We start from the raw sequence: 16,172 nt of genomic DNA on the forward strand, positions 1-16,172 counted from the left end.
CTGAATTACGAAAGTGAATACCGTGTTCGCGTGTTCGGTGTACACTCCAACATCTAAAACCACTCCATTGGTTACCTTCCAACAGCTAAGAACGCCTTATTGGTTTCAGATTATAAGTTGTTTTAATTTTTTACTTATACATAGTTTTTTATACACATAGATATCTGCTATGTTTCCACTGCACCACAAGACCCAGCTGTGATAGCTAAGGCTGTTACAGTTGATGGGTTCATAGCTTCAATTACTAAATCTGTACAGGCCTCTCTAATCCCACAACTACCAGAAGCAGACGAACTTGATCATGAAATGGGTAACACATCTGAACCACCTGAAACCCCGGTACCACCAAGACTGTCTGTCATTACCCCCACAACATAAAAGCAGTAGGTTAGCGGAGAAATCCAAAACCACAGAAGGAAAAGGAGCAATCCAAGTTGCAAAGAAGTTGCTTGTTAAAAAAAAAAAAAAAACTGGGAGACTATCACCACCAACAACACAAGAGGGGGCTGACCAGTTCAACTTTTATGCACAACATTTTGAGCGTCCACTCACTAAGGAGAAGATGGATGCCCTCACGGTGCTAATTGCTTCGGGGCCACAAAAAAGCAAAAAGAAGAGGGGCAAGCTAACCAAAGTGGAATCTAGAAATACTCAAGAGCAGTTAGAAGTTTGATGGAAGTTCTCTATGCACCTGGTGGTTCATTTGATGGGCTTTTGTTGACGTACCTGCTCTTCTGTTTTGGCTTCAGTGCTCTTTAGTGGTTGCTTGTTGATTAGGCGTGCATGGTGTTTTTTTAGCTTAGTGAGTTGATGTGGTCTTGTAGCCTTTTGATATTAGTTGTGCCACTTTGTTTGTTTGGCTAATAAGCCATGATAGAACCGCTGGCTGATTGTTGTGAGAAAAAAATACTGTTCAATGACTGATAGATTCGGCTGACAAGCTATTTGGTTAGTCGGTTGTTTGTACATGTGCTGATTTCTTGTGTTGCGTCTGACTTATAGGAGTTGTTTCTGGTGAGTTTTTGTATCCCTAGTTGTACAGGGGTTTTAGGTCCAGTTTTCTTAAATTGGGCAAGCTCTTGTTTTACTTTCTTCTTCTAATATAAATCATGGCAAAACTTTTGATGTTATTTAAAAAAAAGATATATGCTATATCTAGATACATATAAAAAGATATATCTAGAAAGGACAACAACTTTAAAGTTTAGAATTAAATGAGCACCATCCAAATTTTTTTTCCATATATTCTAAAATGTTTAGAATTCAGTTTAGTCTTAAAAAAATCATGTCACCTTAGTTCTTTTCTAAGCTGATTTAAGGATCTCCCAACCGTCTCCGCTTCTCTGCTAGCTTATTGTAGAGCTTGATCCTTAAGCATCTGTATGCTTACATTCCTCTTTCGTGCAATATAAGCATGTGGGGTTTGACCTCCCCAATTGTTTGGAAAAGAAAAGAAGACTCCTGGCTGCGGTTCACTTGAGTTTGCTAATCTGTGCACAACACAAGTGTATGCTGGCAGTAGGCAGCACTACTTTGTGCCAACTACATTACTATAGGTTTACAATTTTGTTTCATATTTTTACAGCGATCTGATTTCTATAGCTGGACGACCCTATAGGATAATGATCTTGATGCGCTTCATTTGTAAGGAAAAAAGAAAGAAAAATCTAAATACGCTGCATTTGGGTGGAAAAAAAAGGGGGGGATCTAAATACGCCAGGAAAAAAAGAAAAAAAATCTAGATATCGATCCTCAGAGTGTTCTAAAAGTTATCAGCTTCAACCACTGAAATTCCAGGCTTTATTTCAGAGAATTCATAATTTCAGAAATTAAACCCATGAATGAGACTAAAATGCAGAACAATCTATTGTACTGTACTATGCCCTGTTTGGACCATGGATGTTTGCTTATATTTGTAATGTTGTATTTACATGCTTGTTTGGCAGACGTAATTAACGTGAGTAGTGCTAATCAGTTCGAGGCAAAACTCTTTTATATCTGACTTCTTGTACTTCAATTTCAAGGGGCCAAAGGCTGAATGGGATTATTTTGTATCCAACTTGTGAATGAATTACAATATTGCAACGCACCATTGGAATTGCACTAAATTTTTTCTAATGTACCATATTTTTTGTGTGGATAAGTGTCATAGCTCAATTCTTGGAACCTCAAATTTTTTGAGCCCGGGGTACGCTGTCTAAGATTCTGGGGTTCTAATTTTGTGTGCCCCAGATTCTCAGTATTGTTGTGTGCAGTCATGCACTATGAGTTTAATTTTCTTCTATTGCAATGCAGGGACAGGGACAGTTCTGCAACTAATAATCATATATAATAATGCTACTATGTATTTTAATTGTTATAATGGGACTCCAAACAAATGGCTTACAAACATGAAGCCAACGTTAAGATTGTCATTTTAGCGAAGCCATTTGTTTGGAGTACCATTATAGCAATTTTCTCAAACATTTTGCAAGCGCCCCATCGTTCCTAAAAAAAAAATCAATCGCAGCCTCCAAAAGAAAAAAATCATGAATCCTCGGAGACAAGATACGCGACGATGACCGTGATGTCGTCCTGCTTTCCACCATGCCATACCTCCTTATATTTCTTCAAGTATCCGATACCGAACGGCGAGCATGCCCAACTGTTGTTGGATATCGCGTAAGCGAGGCCCGCGACAATGTCCGCCATGTTCTTGGGCGAAAAGCCCAGTTCGGTGCCCATCCGCACGGCGCGCTCGAGCTGCCAGTCGTGCACGTTGTCGAACAGCCCGTCCGTCGCCATCACCACGACGTCGCCGTGCTCCGCCGCCGGCATGCCGCCCACCTTCGCCTCGGCGAGGCTGCCTCCACAACCCCTGGCGCTCAGCTGGTACGGCTCGTTGAAGCCGCGCTGCTGCTGCACCGAGCGGTGGATGATCTCGCCGCCTCGGAACACGGCGAAGGCGCTGTCGCCGATGTACGCCCACCTGAGCGCCGCGCCGTGGAGCGACAGGATGGCGGCCGTCGAGCCCCCCGGTGTTCCGCTCGTGGCCGCGTTCTTGTACGCCCGCTCCAGCACCTTCATGGGGCAGAGCCGGGGAAGGAGCTTGGGAGCCTTGGCGTTGGCCACCCGCTCCGCCGTCGCCAGAGCGTTCGCCATGAGAGCTCGCGCGAACGCGCCGGCGTCCACGCCTCGGTCCCGGTACCCGCCGACACCGTCCGCGACGCCGACGACGCCGGCCTCGGCGTGCCCGAAGTGCGCGTCCTCGCCGTGGAGAGGGAGGACGCATGCCGCCCAGTCCATCTTCAGAGCGGGAGCGCATGGCCGCGCGTCGTCACACCGTAGCTCCTCCGCGCGGCGGCGTCCATGGCCGGCGCCGGCGTCGTCGTCGTCACCGATCTTCCACTCCGACGGCGCGTGTTCGGTCCCCGGCGAATCATCCAAAACGGAGGCGACGAACCTGGAGATGCTCACGTCGGGGGTTCGTTCCTTGATCTCGGCTAGCGTTCCCTGGATCTGCTCCAACTTCTCCAGTGCGCTCGCCATCTTGGTCGGTCGCCATGGTGCATGCATGTACAGATAATATACCGCCCCTAATCTAGCCCAAATGTTCTTGAGAACGAATTCGAAACGGGCACCAAGGACCATGTTAGCAAATGATGCAGAGCATGAGACACAAAAAATTACATGGAAAATCCTTGCGGTGAAAAAACAAAATATTCTAAACACTTGACTCGAACTCTGGTCTCTAGACGTATTTCACAAATAAAGACGCGTATTAGAGTTCGGATCGAATTCTAACTCGTATTAGAATTCAGATCAAGTTCCTTTTTTTTTCTTGATCGGCAATTCAGATCAAGTTATCACAGACACTGATGATGCGTGCACTCGTGTAGCTTCGTGTTTCTGAACTCTGATGTGCCTCTCGCCATGCCGTTGGGCTCCCGTTTTATGGCCTGGATTCATGGAAAGTATGGAACCTACACGTGCGTAGCGTCCTCAGCTCGTCTCGGAGTCGGCCGCTGTTGGCGGCGGGATCACATTTAGGAGCCGGAGTGCGGATCAGGTAACCACGATTCACGAACGTACGTGTCAATAGTATAGCACTATACAACGTCGCTGGTCTGAAAAATCATAGCTGAAATTACTGCTGTCTGATTTATTGTGAGAGAAAAATACTGTTGACTGACAAAAAAAATTACGAAAAAAAACATGCTCGTCACCGGCCGTCATCAAGAAGTAAGAATGACAAGGAAAAAGGTGTGTGGGCGTGGAACATGCATGGTGCAGGCGTGCAGCTACTCATGGCCAAGGGGCTCACCACCATGCCCTACCTCAACGAATACGAGCCCCCCCCCCCCCCCCCCCCCCAAACCATCACTTGAGCTTCTGCAGAGTCTCACAGGTTCGGATTGGCTGCGACACTGCGATCAGATGAGGCAGACTATTTATCCCCTATTTGGCTTGCATCTTGTTGTATTGTATTATCCGACAAATAAAACCAGTTCACTGGTGTGGTTGATTGCTATATATAGTCTGTTTATACTCTTTTCCAACAATCCTGATTATATATATTTGAGTATATATGTTTTGAGATGAACCTCTATTTCTAAAGAACGAAAACTGATTTGTCGGATTGCAGGACTATCATCAGATACAAAAGAACTCAACATGGCATTTGTAATAAGGCGTGCAGGCACCGCAAGCGTGAATTTTATGATCAAAGCGGCAACTGCCCATCATATGAAACGGCTCACTGTCAGATCACCTAACGGCTCAGCCGGTCGGCCCTCAGTGGCCTATGCCTATATGACAATTTTAATAAGACGATTCATGTTCGTTTAACTCTAACAATATTTTCAGCATGGTTTTTCAGATGCGAACATACTGTTTTGATCCTTAGCACTAAAAGCTACTCTGTTCCAAAAAAAGCTTCATATTTTAGTTTTATTCTAATTCAAACTATTTTAGCATTGAGAAGTATGCAAATACATATCTTATTACGAAACTACATTGAGATATATGTTTGCACACTTCTCAATGTGAATCCAATGGATGAGAGAGAGAGTATGTGCCCTTATGAGTAGAAAAAGGGCTTTCGCAACGCCACGCCCGCTGCTAAGAGGTGGAGAAGAACCTACAGATGTTCCACACAAGCTGTCTCCAAAGGTTACAGATGTTCCACACAACTCAGAGATTCCCTTCATGCGCTCTGCTTCTTGTGTACGTTCCAATTTTTGTTGATGAATTGTCGGTTCCAATGTTCTTAAGAGAGTAATCCTCCTCTAATCTTAAAGCCTATCAATGGGTGGCCTGACGCCACGGCTCATCATCATCATCGACTACGGCTGACAGCAGATCGCCTCCGCGAACTGGGATCGAAGAGTTGTAAAAAGATCGTGCACAAAACCACAACAATGGACTATATTTGAGATCGGATAGGGCATGATACAATGTAGGCGACCACTACAGTGATGTCATCCGGCTTCCCGCCGATGAAAGGCTTCCGGCCTGGCTGCGTCCGGCAGGCCGAGCTGTACGGCGTGTCTCTGTCGCGGCAGGTCGCAGCCTCGAAAGCGAAGGCCGCCATGACCTCCGCCATGTTCTTGGGCGCGAACCCCAACGCCGTGCCCATCCGCACGATGCGCTCGATCTCGGCGTCGAACACGTTGTCGAACAGCCCGTCCGTGCCCAGAACCACAATGTCGCCTTCCTTCGCCGCGACCTCGCCGACGTCCGCGTCGGCGAGCCTGTCGCTTTCTTGGTTCGAGCTGAGCTGGTAGGGGCAGTTGAAGTAGTGCTGCTGCGGCCGGAAGCGGCGCAGGATCCTGCCGCCGCGGAGCACGACGAACCCGCTGTCGCCGACGAACGCCCACTTGAGGGTCCGGCCGGCGAGGGAGACGATGGCCGCCGTGGACGCGGCGGGCGTGCAGGCCGCGGCCGTCATCTGGTACGCCAGCTCCAGCAGCGCGCGGGGGCAGAAGCGCGCGCCGTGCACGGCGGTCGTCGCCGCCACCTCCGCGTAGGCGTTGTGCATGAGCGCGCGGGAGAACGCCGACGCGTCGACGCCGCCGCCGGCGTTGCTGCGGTACCCGCCGACGCCGTCCGCCACGCCAATGACGCCGGCCTCGGCGTGCCCGAAGTGAGCGTCCTCGTCGTGGTCCTTTATGTAGGATGACGCGAACACCATCCCCAGGTCTCCCTCCGGCTGCTGCGCCTCGTCGTCGTCGCAGTCCATGGCGTCGCTGGCGCCGTCGTCGTCGTTTGCGTCGCGCGGCGCGAGCAGGACGGCGGCGAAGTTCGCTGCCTCATCCTGTTGGCCGCGCAGAATCGCCGGACGCCTGGGGCGGCATATGCCGAAGGCGACGCGGAGGGCGTCAGGGATCCGGCTGTCGATCTCCGTCAGAGTTTGCGCCATGTGCTTCTCCATTGGACTTTCTCTAGCGCTACTCTCTGAGAACTAAAACTAGGGTTCTTGGTTTTTCGAAACGGGGGGCCTCGGCGCATGCAAGCGGCTGCCTTGCACACGTCGATCGATACGAGGCAGCGACGCGTAGTATGAATCAAAGACGGGGCTCATCGTGCTCGTGCGGTTTGCAAGCGTTTAGTTATATAGGCACCCAACAAATATTCCGACTCGTGCTCTCCCCTCTCCTATAGCGACACGCTTTTAGTTAGGCCTTGTTTAGTTTGAAAAAAAATTTGGTTTTGGCTACTGTAGCACTTTTATTTGTTTGTGACAAATATTGTCCAATTATGAATTAACTAGACTCAAAAGATTCATCTCGCGAATTACAACTAAACTGTGTAATTAGTATTGATTTTTGTCTACATTTAATATTTCATACATATGTTACAAGATTTGATGTGATGGGGAATCTTGAAATTTTTTAGAAACTAAACAAGGCCTTAGTCCGCTTCGCTTTCCCTTTTTCTCGATTCCGATTCTGTTTCGATGAAATTGAAAGAACAACGAGCCAACTAGGAACACATTTTTTTGGTTTTCATTCTCAATCCCCGTTGTGGTTTAATACCCCACCCAGCTAAATGCAAGCGATATTCCCTAAGAAAAGAAAGGGTTTTTAGAAATATATTTGTTTTAGAATGGAGGGAGTAACTATGGTTAGTTCAATTGGTGGGAGAATATTTTGATCAATTGACCATGAATTAGGTTTGCTAAATGAGATTGCCATCTTTAAAAATTTAGCAAAACAAAAAAATTTACTCTCCAACAGATTGACAAATCAACTTGGTAATTTTGAGAACTTGACATCTTCCTCTCCGCACACGCATATATGTGCACGTGCATCCACTGCACATCGGAGTTTCCTGTGCGCACGAGTGATGCTCTTGGTGTCTGCTCCTCCTCGTGACATTCAGACCTTGTTTAGATCCATTTTTTTTTTGGATTTTGACACTATAACATTTTTGTTTTTATTTGACAAATATTATCCAATCATAGATTATCTAGGCTTAAAATATTTGTCTCACGATTTACAGGCAAACTGTGCAATTAGTTTTTATTTTCATCTATATTTAATGCTTCATGCGTGTGCCATAAGATTCAATGTGATTGGGAATCTTGAAAAATTTTAATTTTTGGGGTGAAAGTTCTAAAAAATTTCAAAATTCCCCCATCACATCGAATCTTTAGACGCATACATGAAGTATTAAATATAGACAAAAATAAAAAATAATTACACAGTTTACCTGTAATTTGCGAGACCAAATATTTTGAGCCTAGTTAATCTATGATTTGACAATAGTTATCAAATACAAACAAAAATACTACAATACCTAAAATTCAAATGCTTTGTCAACTAAACAAGGCCTTAATTTAATGGAGCCGCCTGCGGTTGCAGGTCCTTGTCTCCTGCCGAAAAGACGTTGAGTGTGTGAAAGCTCTAGTTTGGTTTTGGATAATTGATGAAATCTATGAGAACTAACCTTTGGCTCTAAGTGATATATGAGATAGGTTGGTTCATATTGTGGTCGAGCTAGATGGCACTCAAATATGATGGAGATGATCGGAAATTATGATCAAGTGCTCATATCTTGCAAAGAAAAAGAAGGGCTCAAGGCAAAGGTATAAAATAGGATATTTGTTTTTGCCGGTCAAGACGTAATAGAGTGCGTGATCGGATTTAGGATAGATAACCGTACTATTAAGAGGGAAAATCTTTAATTGCAATGGTTATCTAGTGCCACTAAGTTGAGTCTCATTTGCATATATTTCTTGCGCTTAGTGATGTGGTGAAAATGCATGAAAAATCCTAAGAAAATATTTGTGATATGCTAACTTAAGTGCTTAATTTATTTTTGGTACTCATGAAAAGTTAGTACTTAAAAAGGGTATGAAAAGAAAAAAGAGAGCTTGCTTGCATGACATAAAAACACTCCTTCCTGTAGCATGCTTGGTGTATTCGTGTGCATGCATGCATCCACCTTTTTGGCTCTACAGGTTTCGTGTGCTCAGAAAGGTTTTACAAGTGGTTGTATGCTTTGCGTGGAGTGGTGCTAGGCTGCTAGCTGTTGTGTCTGCCGATGGGCTGCTGCTACCGCCGCTCGCTTGGAAGGCAGAGAAAAATTCGAAGAGCCGTTGCCTGCTGTTGCTCTGTTTGCTTTCTCTCGTGGGGCCCCTCACTTGCATGCAGCTGACCAGGGAGCTTCCGGGAAGCTTCCCAGGAGCGCGTCGGGCCGCTGGCTTCCCACCCGTTGCTGGTGGGGTCACGGCGTCAGGGGGCTTGCAGGTGTGGACGCCCGTGACCTCCCTCGCTCCTTGCTGCTGATCCCGTAATAGACCGAGGCCTTCGGCCCAGGCTTCAGTGGCTCGGCCATTGAACAGAAAAGAAAACAGAGCTGCTCCTTTCCTCTTCCTCTTGCAAACCCTAGAAGAAAAGAGCCCCAATCCTCCATCCCTTCACTCCATTGATTTGTGCTCCATTCAAGTGAAGGATAGTGCTCTAGAGATCAATTTGAGAGCTCCAAGAGGATCCCCTTCATCTCCTCTCCCTCTCCATGGTTGGTTCATGCTCATGAGAGGAGGTGGTAAAATCTAGTGTTCTTGTGCATTTTGTGATTCATATTTGTGGCACTAGATTGTGATTGCAATTGAGGATTTCTTATTACTCTTGGTGATTGCCGTCACCTAGACGGTTGGTGGATTGGTGATTGGTGAGGGGATTTGGTGATTGTGTCCGCCCCGAATCAAGAGGTGATTTGTGAGGGGTTATTGTGGTTCCCCAGCGAAGTGCCTAATTCCAACTCTAGTGGATTGCTCATGTCATTCAACTCTAATCCATTGGTAGGTTCTTGTGGCGCCTTTTGATAGGCTCGGTGTGTGATACCGATTAGCCACCGAACCACGTGGTGCGGGGGACACAATGGGGACTAGCTTGCCGGCAAGCAAGTGAACCTCGGGAGAAAAATAATTGTGTCATCTTTGTCTCCCGGTGAATTGGATATCATCTTGGTGATTGGCTTCTCTCCAACGTTGGTATAAAAAGCTCTCTATCCATCTTTGCATTACCATTATTTTTTACTTGCAACATATTTTGTGTAGTGGTGGTAGAAATCAAATAGAGTAGCATAGCTTAATTTATTGTTCTTGATAGCTCTTTTAGCTTGCTCACTAGTGTAAAATTAGAGACATAGTATTTGTGTGCCATAGAGATAATAAAGAATTAGAATTGCAAATAGGTGGCTTGCCTAGACTATCTCCAACAATGGTCACCCAAAATACAAGACTCATTTGTCCTTTGGATAGCGCTACAGGTAAAAGTTTCCATACCTATTTTTAGTCTTCTCCAACAACAAGACCTAAAAGACAACACTCTCCGCAAATGGGTCTCGAGGAGAGAGGATACCCAAATTTGGGTTATGCCTCTCCTGACACCTAAAATGGGTCTTCTGTATGGGTACTCTGTTGGAGGCTATAGGTATTATGTTGGAAACCTATTTTGTGTTTGGCTTCCAAATAGGTCTTCTATTGGAGATAGCCTGTAGAGCTAGAGCAAACCGCATTTTGCCATTTGTTTTACTAATATTCCGCTCTAGTGCCTTTGTAGAATTTTAAATTAGGCTATTCACCCCCTCTCTAGCTAATTAGGACCTTTCAGTGTGTACTCCTCTTCGTGATTCATGAATAAAACCTGCTAGCTAGTGATACTACTAGCCATGTCCATCACAATAAAGGCCTTGTTTAGTTCCCAATTTTTTTTAGTTTAAGCTACTATAGCAATTTTGTTTTTATTTTATAGTTATTGTCCAATCATATCACTTTTTTTTTTAGAATGGACGACAAAAGTACTGTTATAATTTTTAGACGATAGAAAAGAGAAAAAATGATTTACAACATTAACTTGAGAAGTATGACAAGCCACAAAAGATAGTTGCCACACTTTGTCATGCCGAATTTCGCCGTACTTTTTAACTTTATGACATGTAGAGTCAAAAAAATCATGCCTAAGCTTAATTACAAACCAAACACTTACCAATTTAATCAAACTTATCTAAAATGGAGTGTGGTAAAGTGTAGCTATCAACCAAACAACCTCTAAACCAGCCATTATAGAGCTACCTTGACCGCGACTACTGAAAAAAGAAGAGACATAAAAAAGACTACTAAAAAACAAAAACCAACCAAGGCACAGAAAGGACAATAGGGAAAGAAAGCAAGCACCCTGAAGATCGTCTGTGCCCTTGATGCCATGACGATCATGTACTGCTATGTCATCCTTGCATAGCGTACCCACCTGAACTGGGTTGAGGGCATTCAACTAAAAATATCTTCTATTTCTCTCCTTTTAAATACTTCACCAAAAGTAGATAAAAGAACCCATCCACTTTTCTCCTCTCATTTTTATTAAATTTGCATCTGCATCTCCACTAGAAGCTATCACTCTGTCCCAAATTATAAGTCATTCCAAGAATTTTGGAGAGTCAAAGTTTTCAAGTTTGACCAAATTTATATAGCAAAATAATAACATTTTTAGTACCAACCAAGTATCATTAGATTCGTTGTTAGTTATATTTTCATAGTGTACATATTTTATGATATAAATCTTTATATTTCGATTCATCAAAAAAAATCTTTATATTTCTCTCTATATTTTTTGTCAAACTTAAAAATACTTTGACTCTCTAAAATTCTTGGAATGACTTATAATTTGGAACCGAGGGAGTATGTAAGACTGACTCCAACAACGGAAATACAAAAACGACTCATTCCTGGTTTTGGGTCATGGTGGCGGCAGGTGCCGAGCAGTGGCAGGGGCCGAGCAGCAGCAGCGGGCGACGCTGCCCCATCCTCAATGATGCCGGCGCACCCCCGTTGAGCCATGGAGAGGGCCTCCTCACCGGATCTGGCAACAGTAAGCGTCAGTCCTGGCGTGGCTGAGCCTGAGCGAGATGGCAATGCGACCCGATGGCGGTGGCGCTCGGCACCGGCAGTGCTGGAGGAGTCGCTGTTGCGACGACACCGGGCGGGGCGGGGGGAGGGGGTGCGCCATGGCTCGTCGTCCCGCCCAGCCAGCCCCTCCTGACGGTGCGGCGGATGCAGTAGTTCGGCACGCCCTCCAAGATCATGGCGTCCTCCACTAGTCCACTTCCTCCTCGTCCTACTCGTTGTAGTCGAGCTCGCGCTACAATGCACGCCCTATTCTGTAAGCTCGACAACCAACCAGCGCATGCATCGTCCTCTGACATCCATGGCAGCGGCAAACCTGCCGGCACCAAACGCAAACAAGAAGGAAACCAGCTTCTCGCGGGCTTCTTCTCACAGATATTAAGGCAACCCGACCAACTGCAGTTCTATCGACCATGACATGACCAGCTTCTCGCGGGCTTAGCTTCTCACACATAGGCATTGGGAAATTGAGGGACGAGTTACTTTAGTCTTAATATAATTCCTCCCCTAGGTCATTGCTGTTATCATTAGATTTCAGCCACAATAATTGGAGTTATGTTTAGTTGTTTGCCCTTCATCATCGACATCAAAGGTGACACAACTAGATTTTTCAATTTCTCCTAGTAATGTGGGATTCTCCTAGTGTTTTGACATTTAAAATTTAGTATAAACTTTTCCTAGTAAATACCTCCTAGTGAGGATTCCCTAGTGTTTGACTAGTGGTAGTGTTTTATTACTAACTAAAAACACTAGAAGAACTCCACCATTTTGGTAGTGTGATGCAAAAATATAAAGTATTCATAACAAAATAAGCATACATGTCGTGTGCCACCAAATATACCAAGTATACATGCATGCATGCATGAGTGAAATAATATATTGATGGAGTTTAGTAATAGTAAAAAATGTTTCTTAACGAACGAATTTTAGAATTAGATAAAATCTTGGAGGGAGTATATTAAAAACATTATAATCTTGGAGGGAATATAAATAACAAATCATTTTAAATATATTAAATGAATATTTTATCTAATTCTTACTTCATACAATTTGTATATTATAACTAAAACATTATAAAATTTATACATTTTGCCAGAGTAACATATCCATCGACAGTGTAATAAGCATTTGATTTTAGAATTCTTTGATAGAGAAAGTTGCATATCTAGAGCGTTGAATCGACTGTTGATACCATAATAATGCGTAAGATATATGTAGATGTGCAATGTAAATTAAGCTAAGATTTCAACCAAACACAAAAGATACGTAGATTGATGTGCAATGCAAAAGGGAAAAACTATCAATGCGGAGTTTTTCAAACTCTAAAAAGGACTATAATTTGAACAATACAACAATTTTCAAAACTGTAACGTTTGTTGCATCCAAATACTTCATGATGACACTTCAAACCAAAGTACTCCCTTCATCCCAAATTAAGTCATTCCAAGATTCTTAGAGAGTTAAAACATTTCAAGTTTGACCAAATTTATTTGATAAGATAATAATATTTATGATATCAACAAAGTACCATAAGATTCTTCATTAATTATATTTTTATAGTATATCTATTTGATTTCATAAATTTTTATAATTCTTTCTGTAATTTTGGTCAAACTTAAAATGTTTTGAGTCTCCAAGAGTCTTGGAACGACTTATAATTTGGGACGAAGGGAGTATATTAAAAACATTATATTTTCTAAAACTCTAAAAATACTTTTAATCCAACAGGACCTAGCTAAGACACATAGATGTTGCAATGTAAAGGGTGAAAACTATGAATATGGATGGAAATTAAAACATATAGAGTAATTGACAAATCTATCAAAACCTGACAGAGATCACGGAGTATCTACATATTATTGTGTAAGAAACTGAATAGAGAAACGGCACAAAAAGATAAAAAAAAAAGTTTGAATAGTCGCTGGTACTAATTAAATCTATCCACGAGCTTGTACTGTACCTATATCTTAGTAAAGCTCTAGCATGCATGAGCACATGTTAATGCACTCGGTTGCGCTAATAAATGATCATTTCTCATGATCCCGTCAACAAAACTGTCGAGGTTTCCGTTTGCTGCACATCTGGCCTCACCCATCACGACTCGTTTCCTCAACTCATCCACCTTCTCCTGCATACGCCTTCCTTCTTCTCCTTCCATGATCCTCTCGACACAGTCTTCCACTACACTCCTCTTGGTGCTACAGAGCCTGATCCCCGTCTCCCACACCTTGACGATGTAAGCGCAGTTGATGAACTGGTCACCGGACACCGGGTAGCACAGCAGGCGCACCCCATGCTGTATGGCCTCCAGCGTGGAGTTCCACCCGCAGTGCGTGAGGTAGCACCCGACGGCGCTGTGCCGGAGGACGTCCTCCTGCGGCGCCCACGCGACGATCTTGCCGCGGCCGGCGACGGCCTCGGCGTACTGGCGGGGGAGGCCTTCTCGCCACGACGGCTCGTCCTTGAGCGCCCACAGGAACGGCCGGGCGGTGGCCTCCAGCCCGAGCGCGAGCTCGCCGATGGCGTCTCGACCGATCGAGGCGACCCAGCTTCCGAACGAGACGTAGATCACCGACCCCGCGCGCTGCTCGTCTAGCCACTCCACGCAGGTCTCGTCCGCCTGCCACATGCTTGGGTTCTTGGAGCTGGTGGAGCGTCGTCGTCGTGGTGCCGCCGGGGAGTCATGCAGCAGATCGCCTTTGGTAATGCGACCGTCGTCGAAGCCGCCGCTGGGTGGCGGCAGTAGTGGTCCGACTTGGAGGACCTGTGACGCATCAGTGCCGGTGTCGTCGCCGTCGCCGGCGCCGGCGCCGGCGGCTTCGACGGGGAAGGTGTTGACGAGGATAGAGCGGAAACTCTTTGCGCGCTCCATGGTCTGAAGCCAGAAGGTGAACCTTGATTTCTGGCACGCCGCGTCGCCCACAAGCCATGGCAGCTCTGCGGTGCTCAGGCCTAGTTGTGCAGGCAATACGTGGAGGCTGTCGCCAGTCTTCTGGTGGTCTCCGTTTACTTTGTGTTCTTCACCAGTGTTTAATCTTTTGGTCGATATGGGAATGCCTACATGCATGTGACAAGAAACAGAACAATGAACAAGAGAAGTTGCAGCTTTGGTATGAACGGTAGGTTAAACTTCTGCAAAAATTTGTATATTATGCCAAGTGGTGGTGATTTAATTGATGAAACCCATCATATTGCACCGGTGTTTGAAGCCTAACCACAAGAACAATACACAACAATGGTAAAATAATAATGTGTGTTAGCAAATAGTTGCAGAACAAGGAAATCACCGAGCGAGAAGAATGCAATGGAATAGTGCGTGGATCATGCAGTAATAGCACATAGTGCGTACCGTGATCTGAGATCAACCCCTTGTCGATGAGCTCCGGGATGGCCGCCACGACGCGGTAGGTTGCCAGCATCGCCGTCCAGAAGCCCACGGCGGGCACGCCGCACCGGGCGGCGACGGGGACCGCCCACGACGCCAGGACGTCGGCGACGAGGCACGCCACGCCGCGGCCCGCTAATCCGCGCCGAGTCGTCAGCATCGACTCCAGGCTGGTGGGCATGTGGTGCTCCATGGCGCGCGCGAAGCCGGCGAAGCCCGGGGGCTCGCCCACGCCGTCGTCCGGGACACCGCTGTCTATGGACGCGAGCTCGACGCCGACGCCCACCTGATGACCGCAGGCGCTGACGAGTCTGCGGTGGACGAAGTCGGGCACGGCGACGATGGCCGCGACGCCTCGCCCGGCGAGGGCGCGCGCCAGGCGGAGCATCGGGGAGATGTGGCCCTGCGCCGGGAACGGCACGAGGACAACGGTGGCCGCCGCGGGGCGGCGGACGGCCACGTGCTCGGCCTCTGCGCCCATGGTCACGGCCCACCGCCCACGTTTGGGAAGCTGGCTGAGCAAGCTGCCGACGATGGCAACGGTAGTGTTGGACTTTGGGATTTAAAGAAGGCGCGTGCGTCACGGGCTCGATTTGCCAGTTTCATTATAGGCCCAATGTGGCCACTGTCCCTTTGACATTCATATGTTAATGATTCCGCCACTTGTTAAACGCTTCTGGCTGAGCAATACTCGCTCCATTCCAAATTATAAGACAATCTAAAAATTTTGGAGAGTCAAAGCATATCAACTTTGACCAAAATTATAGAGAGAATTATAAAGATTTATAACATTATATATTATAAAAATATAATTAATAAAGAATCTAATGATACTTAGTTGATATAATAAATGTTGTTATCTTATTATATAATTTTAGTCAAACTTAAAATGTTTTGACTCTAAAGATTTTTGGAGTGTCTTATAATTTTGGGATAGAGGGAGTAGCATGTTATAAGCTAGCTAAATAATAAGGTGAAGGAGAAAGAAGAGAGAGAGAGGAGAAGTGATTGTAAGCTTATAGCCGGCTTAGACATAAGGAAAAAAAAATTATGAGAGATAAGTGAATCATGTATTAATAGTGAATAGTTAACTACTATATAAGTGGGCTAAGAGCACTCTATAAAGAAAATCTTAGCTAGCTGTATTATTAGTCTTGCTCTTAGCTGGTGTTAGTATTTGTGTTTATCCAGTTGAGCAGATATCACATGCTGCTGGACAATTGGTTGTTGGAAACTTGGAATGCTTGCTGTCGTTGTTTTCTTAAGAGTTCCTCGTGGTTGGCACACATGGTACTTGTTTGTGGCTTTGCAAATTTTAGAGCAATCTTAAACGCTCGTATGGCAGTGATTTGACTTTCAGCTCACATGCTGCGGAACGTGGACAATTAGCTGTTGGAA

At 45.4% G+C, this 16,172-nt stretch overlaps 3 protein-coding genes and 1 long non-coding RNA gene across 5 annotated transcripts; 1 reads left to right on the forward strand and 3 right to left on the reverse strand.

Annotated features, from left to right (window-relative positions):
• LOC8074788 (putative protein phosphatase 2C 24) lies at window positions 2,527-3,619 on the reverse strand. The gene has a single exon (XM_002454174.2). It carries the CDS (start codon window positions 3,553-3,555, stop codon window positions 2,527-2,529), a length of 1,029 nt encoding a protein of 342 aa, XP_002454219.2. The 5' UTR covers window positions 3,556-3,619.
• LOC110434832 (putative protein phosphatase 2C 24) lies at window positions 5,405-6,412 on the reverse strand. The gene has a single exon (XM_021459573.1). It carries the CDS (start codon window positions 6,410-6,412, stop codon window positions 5,405-5,407), a length of 1,008 nt encoding a protein of 335 aa, XP_021315248.1.
• LOC110435161 lies at window positions 8,783-11,973 on the forward strand. Of its 2 annotated transcripts, XR_002452837.1 has the most exons (3): window positions 8,786-9,196; window positions 9,291-9,478; window positions 11,238-11,973. It is a non-coding gene; the product is annotated as an uncharacterized LOC110435161 (long non-coding RNA). The 2 variants fall into 2 exon arrangements; XR_002452836.1 differs by having other exon boundaries at window positions 8,783-9,478; window positions 11,238-11,969.
• Window positions 12,202-15,533, reverse strand: LOC8066187 (UDP-glycosyltransferase 82A1). The gene is made up of 2 exons (XM_002454175.2): window positions 14,739-15,533; window positions 12,202-14,446 (listed from the first exon to the last, which is right to left on the reverse strand). The coding sequence occupies exons 1-2, from the start codon at window positions 15,253-15,255 to the stop codon at window positions 13,368-13,370; spliced, it is 1,596 nt and encodes a 531-aa protein (XP_002454220.1). The 5' UTR covers window positions 15,256-15,533; the 3' UTR covers window positions 12,202-13,367.

This window comes from Sorghum bicolor, chromosome 4 (genome assembly GCF_000003195.3).
Source record: "Sorghum bicolor cultivar BTx623 chromosome 4, Sorghum_bicolor_NCBIv3, whole genome shotgun sequence".
Taxonomy (NCBI): domain Eukaryota; kingdom Viridiplantae; phylum Streptophyta; class Magnoliopsida; order Poales; family Poaceae; genus Sorghum; species Sorghum bicolor.

Excerpts from the sequence above, each read along its gene's own strand:
- LOC8074788 (XM_002454174.2), bottom strand. The coding sequence starts at position 3,555 with ATGCATGCACCATGGCGACCGACCAAGATGGCGAGCGCACTGGAGAAG.
- LOC110434832 (XM_021459573.1), bottom strand. The coding sequence starts at position 6,412 with ATGGAGAAGCACATGGCGCAAACTCTGACGGAGATCGACAGCCGGATC.
- LOC8066187 (XM_002454175.2), bottom strand. The coding sequence starts at position 15,255 with ATGGGCGCAGAGGCCGAGCACGTGGCCGTCCGCCGCCCCGCGGCGGCC. Across the intron at positions 14,447-14,738 it reads GGGGTTGATCTCAGATCACG|GCATTCCCATATCGACCAAA; the intron begins GTACGCACTATG and ends ACATGCATGTAG.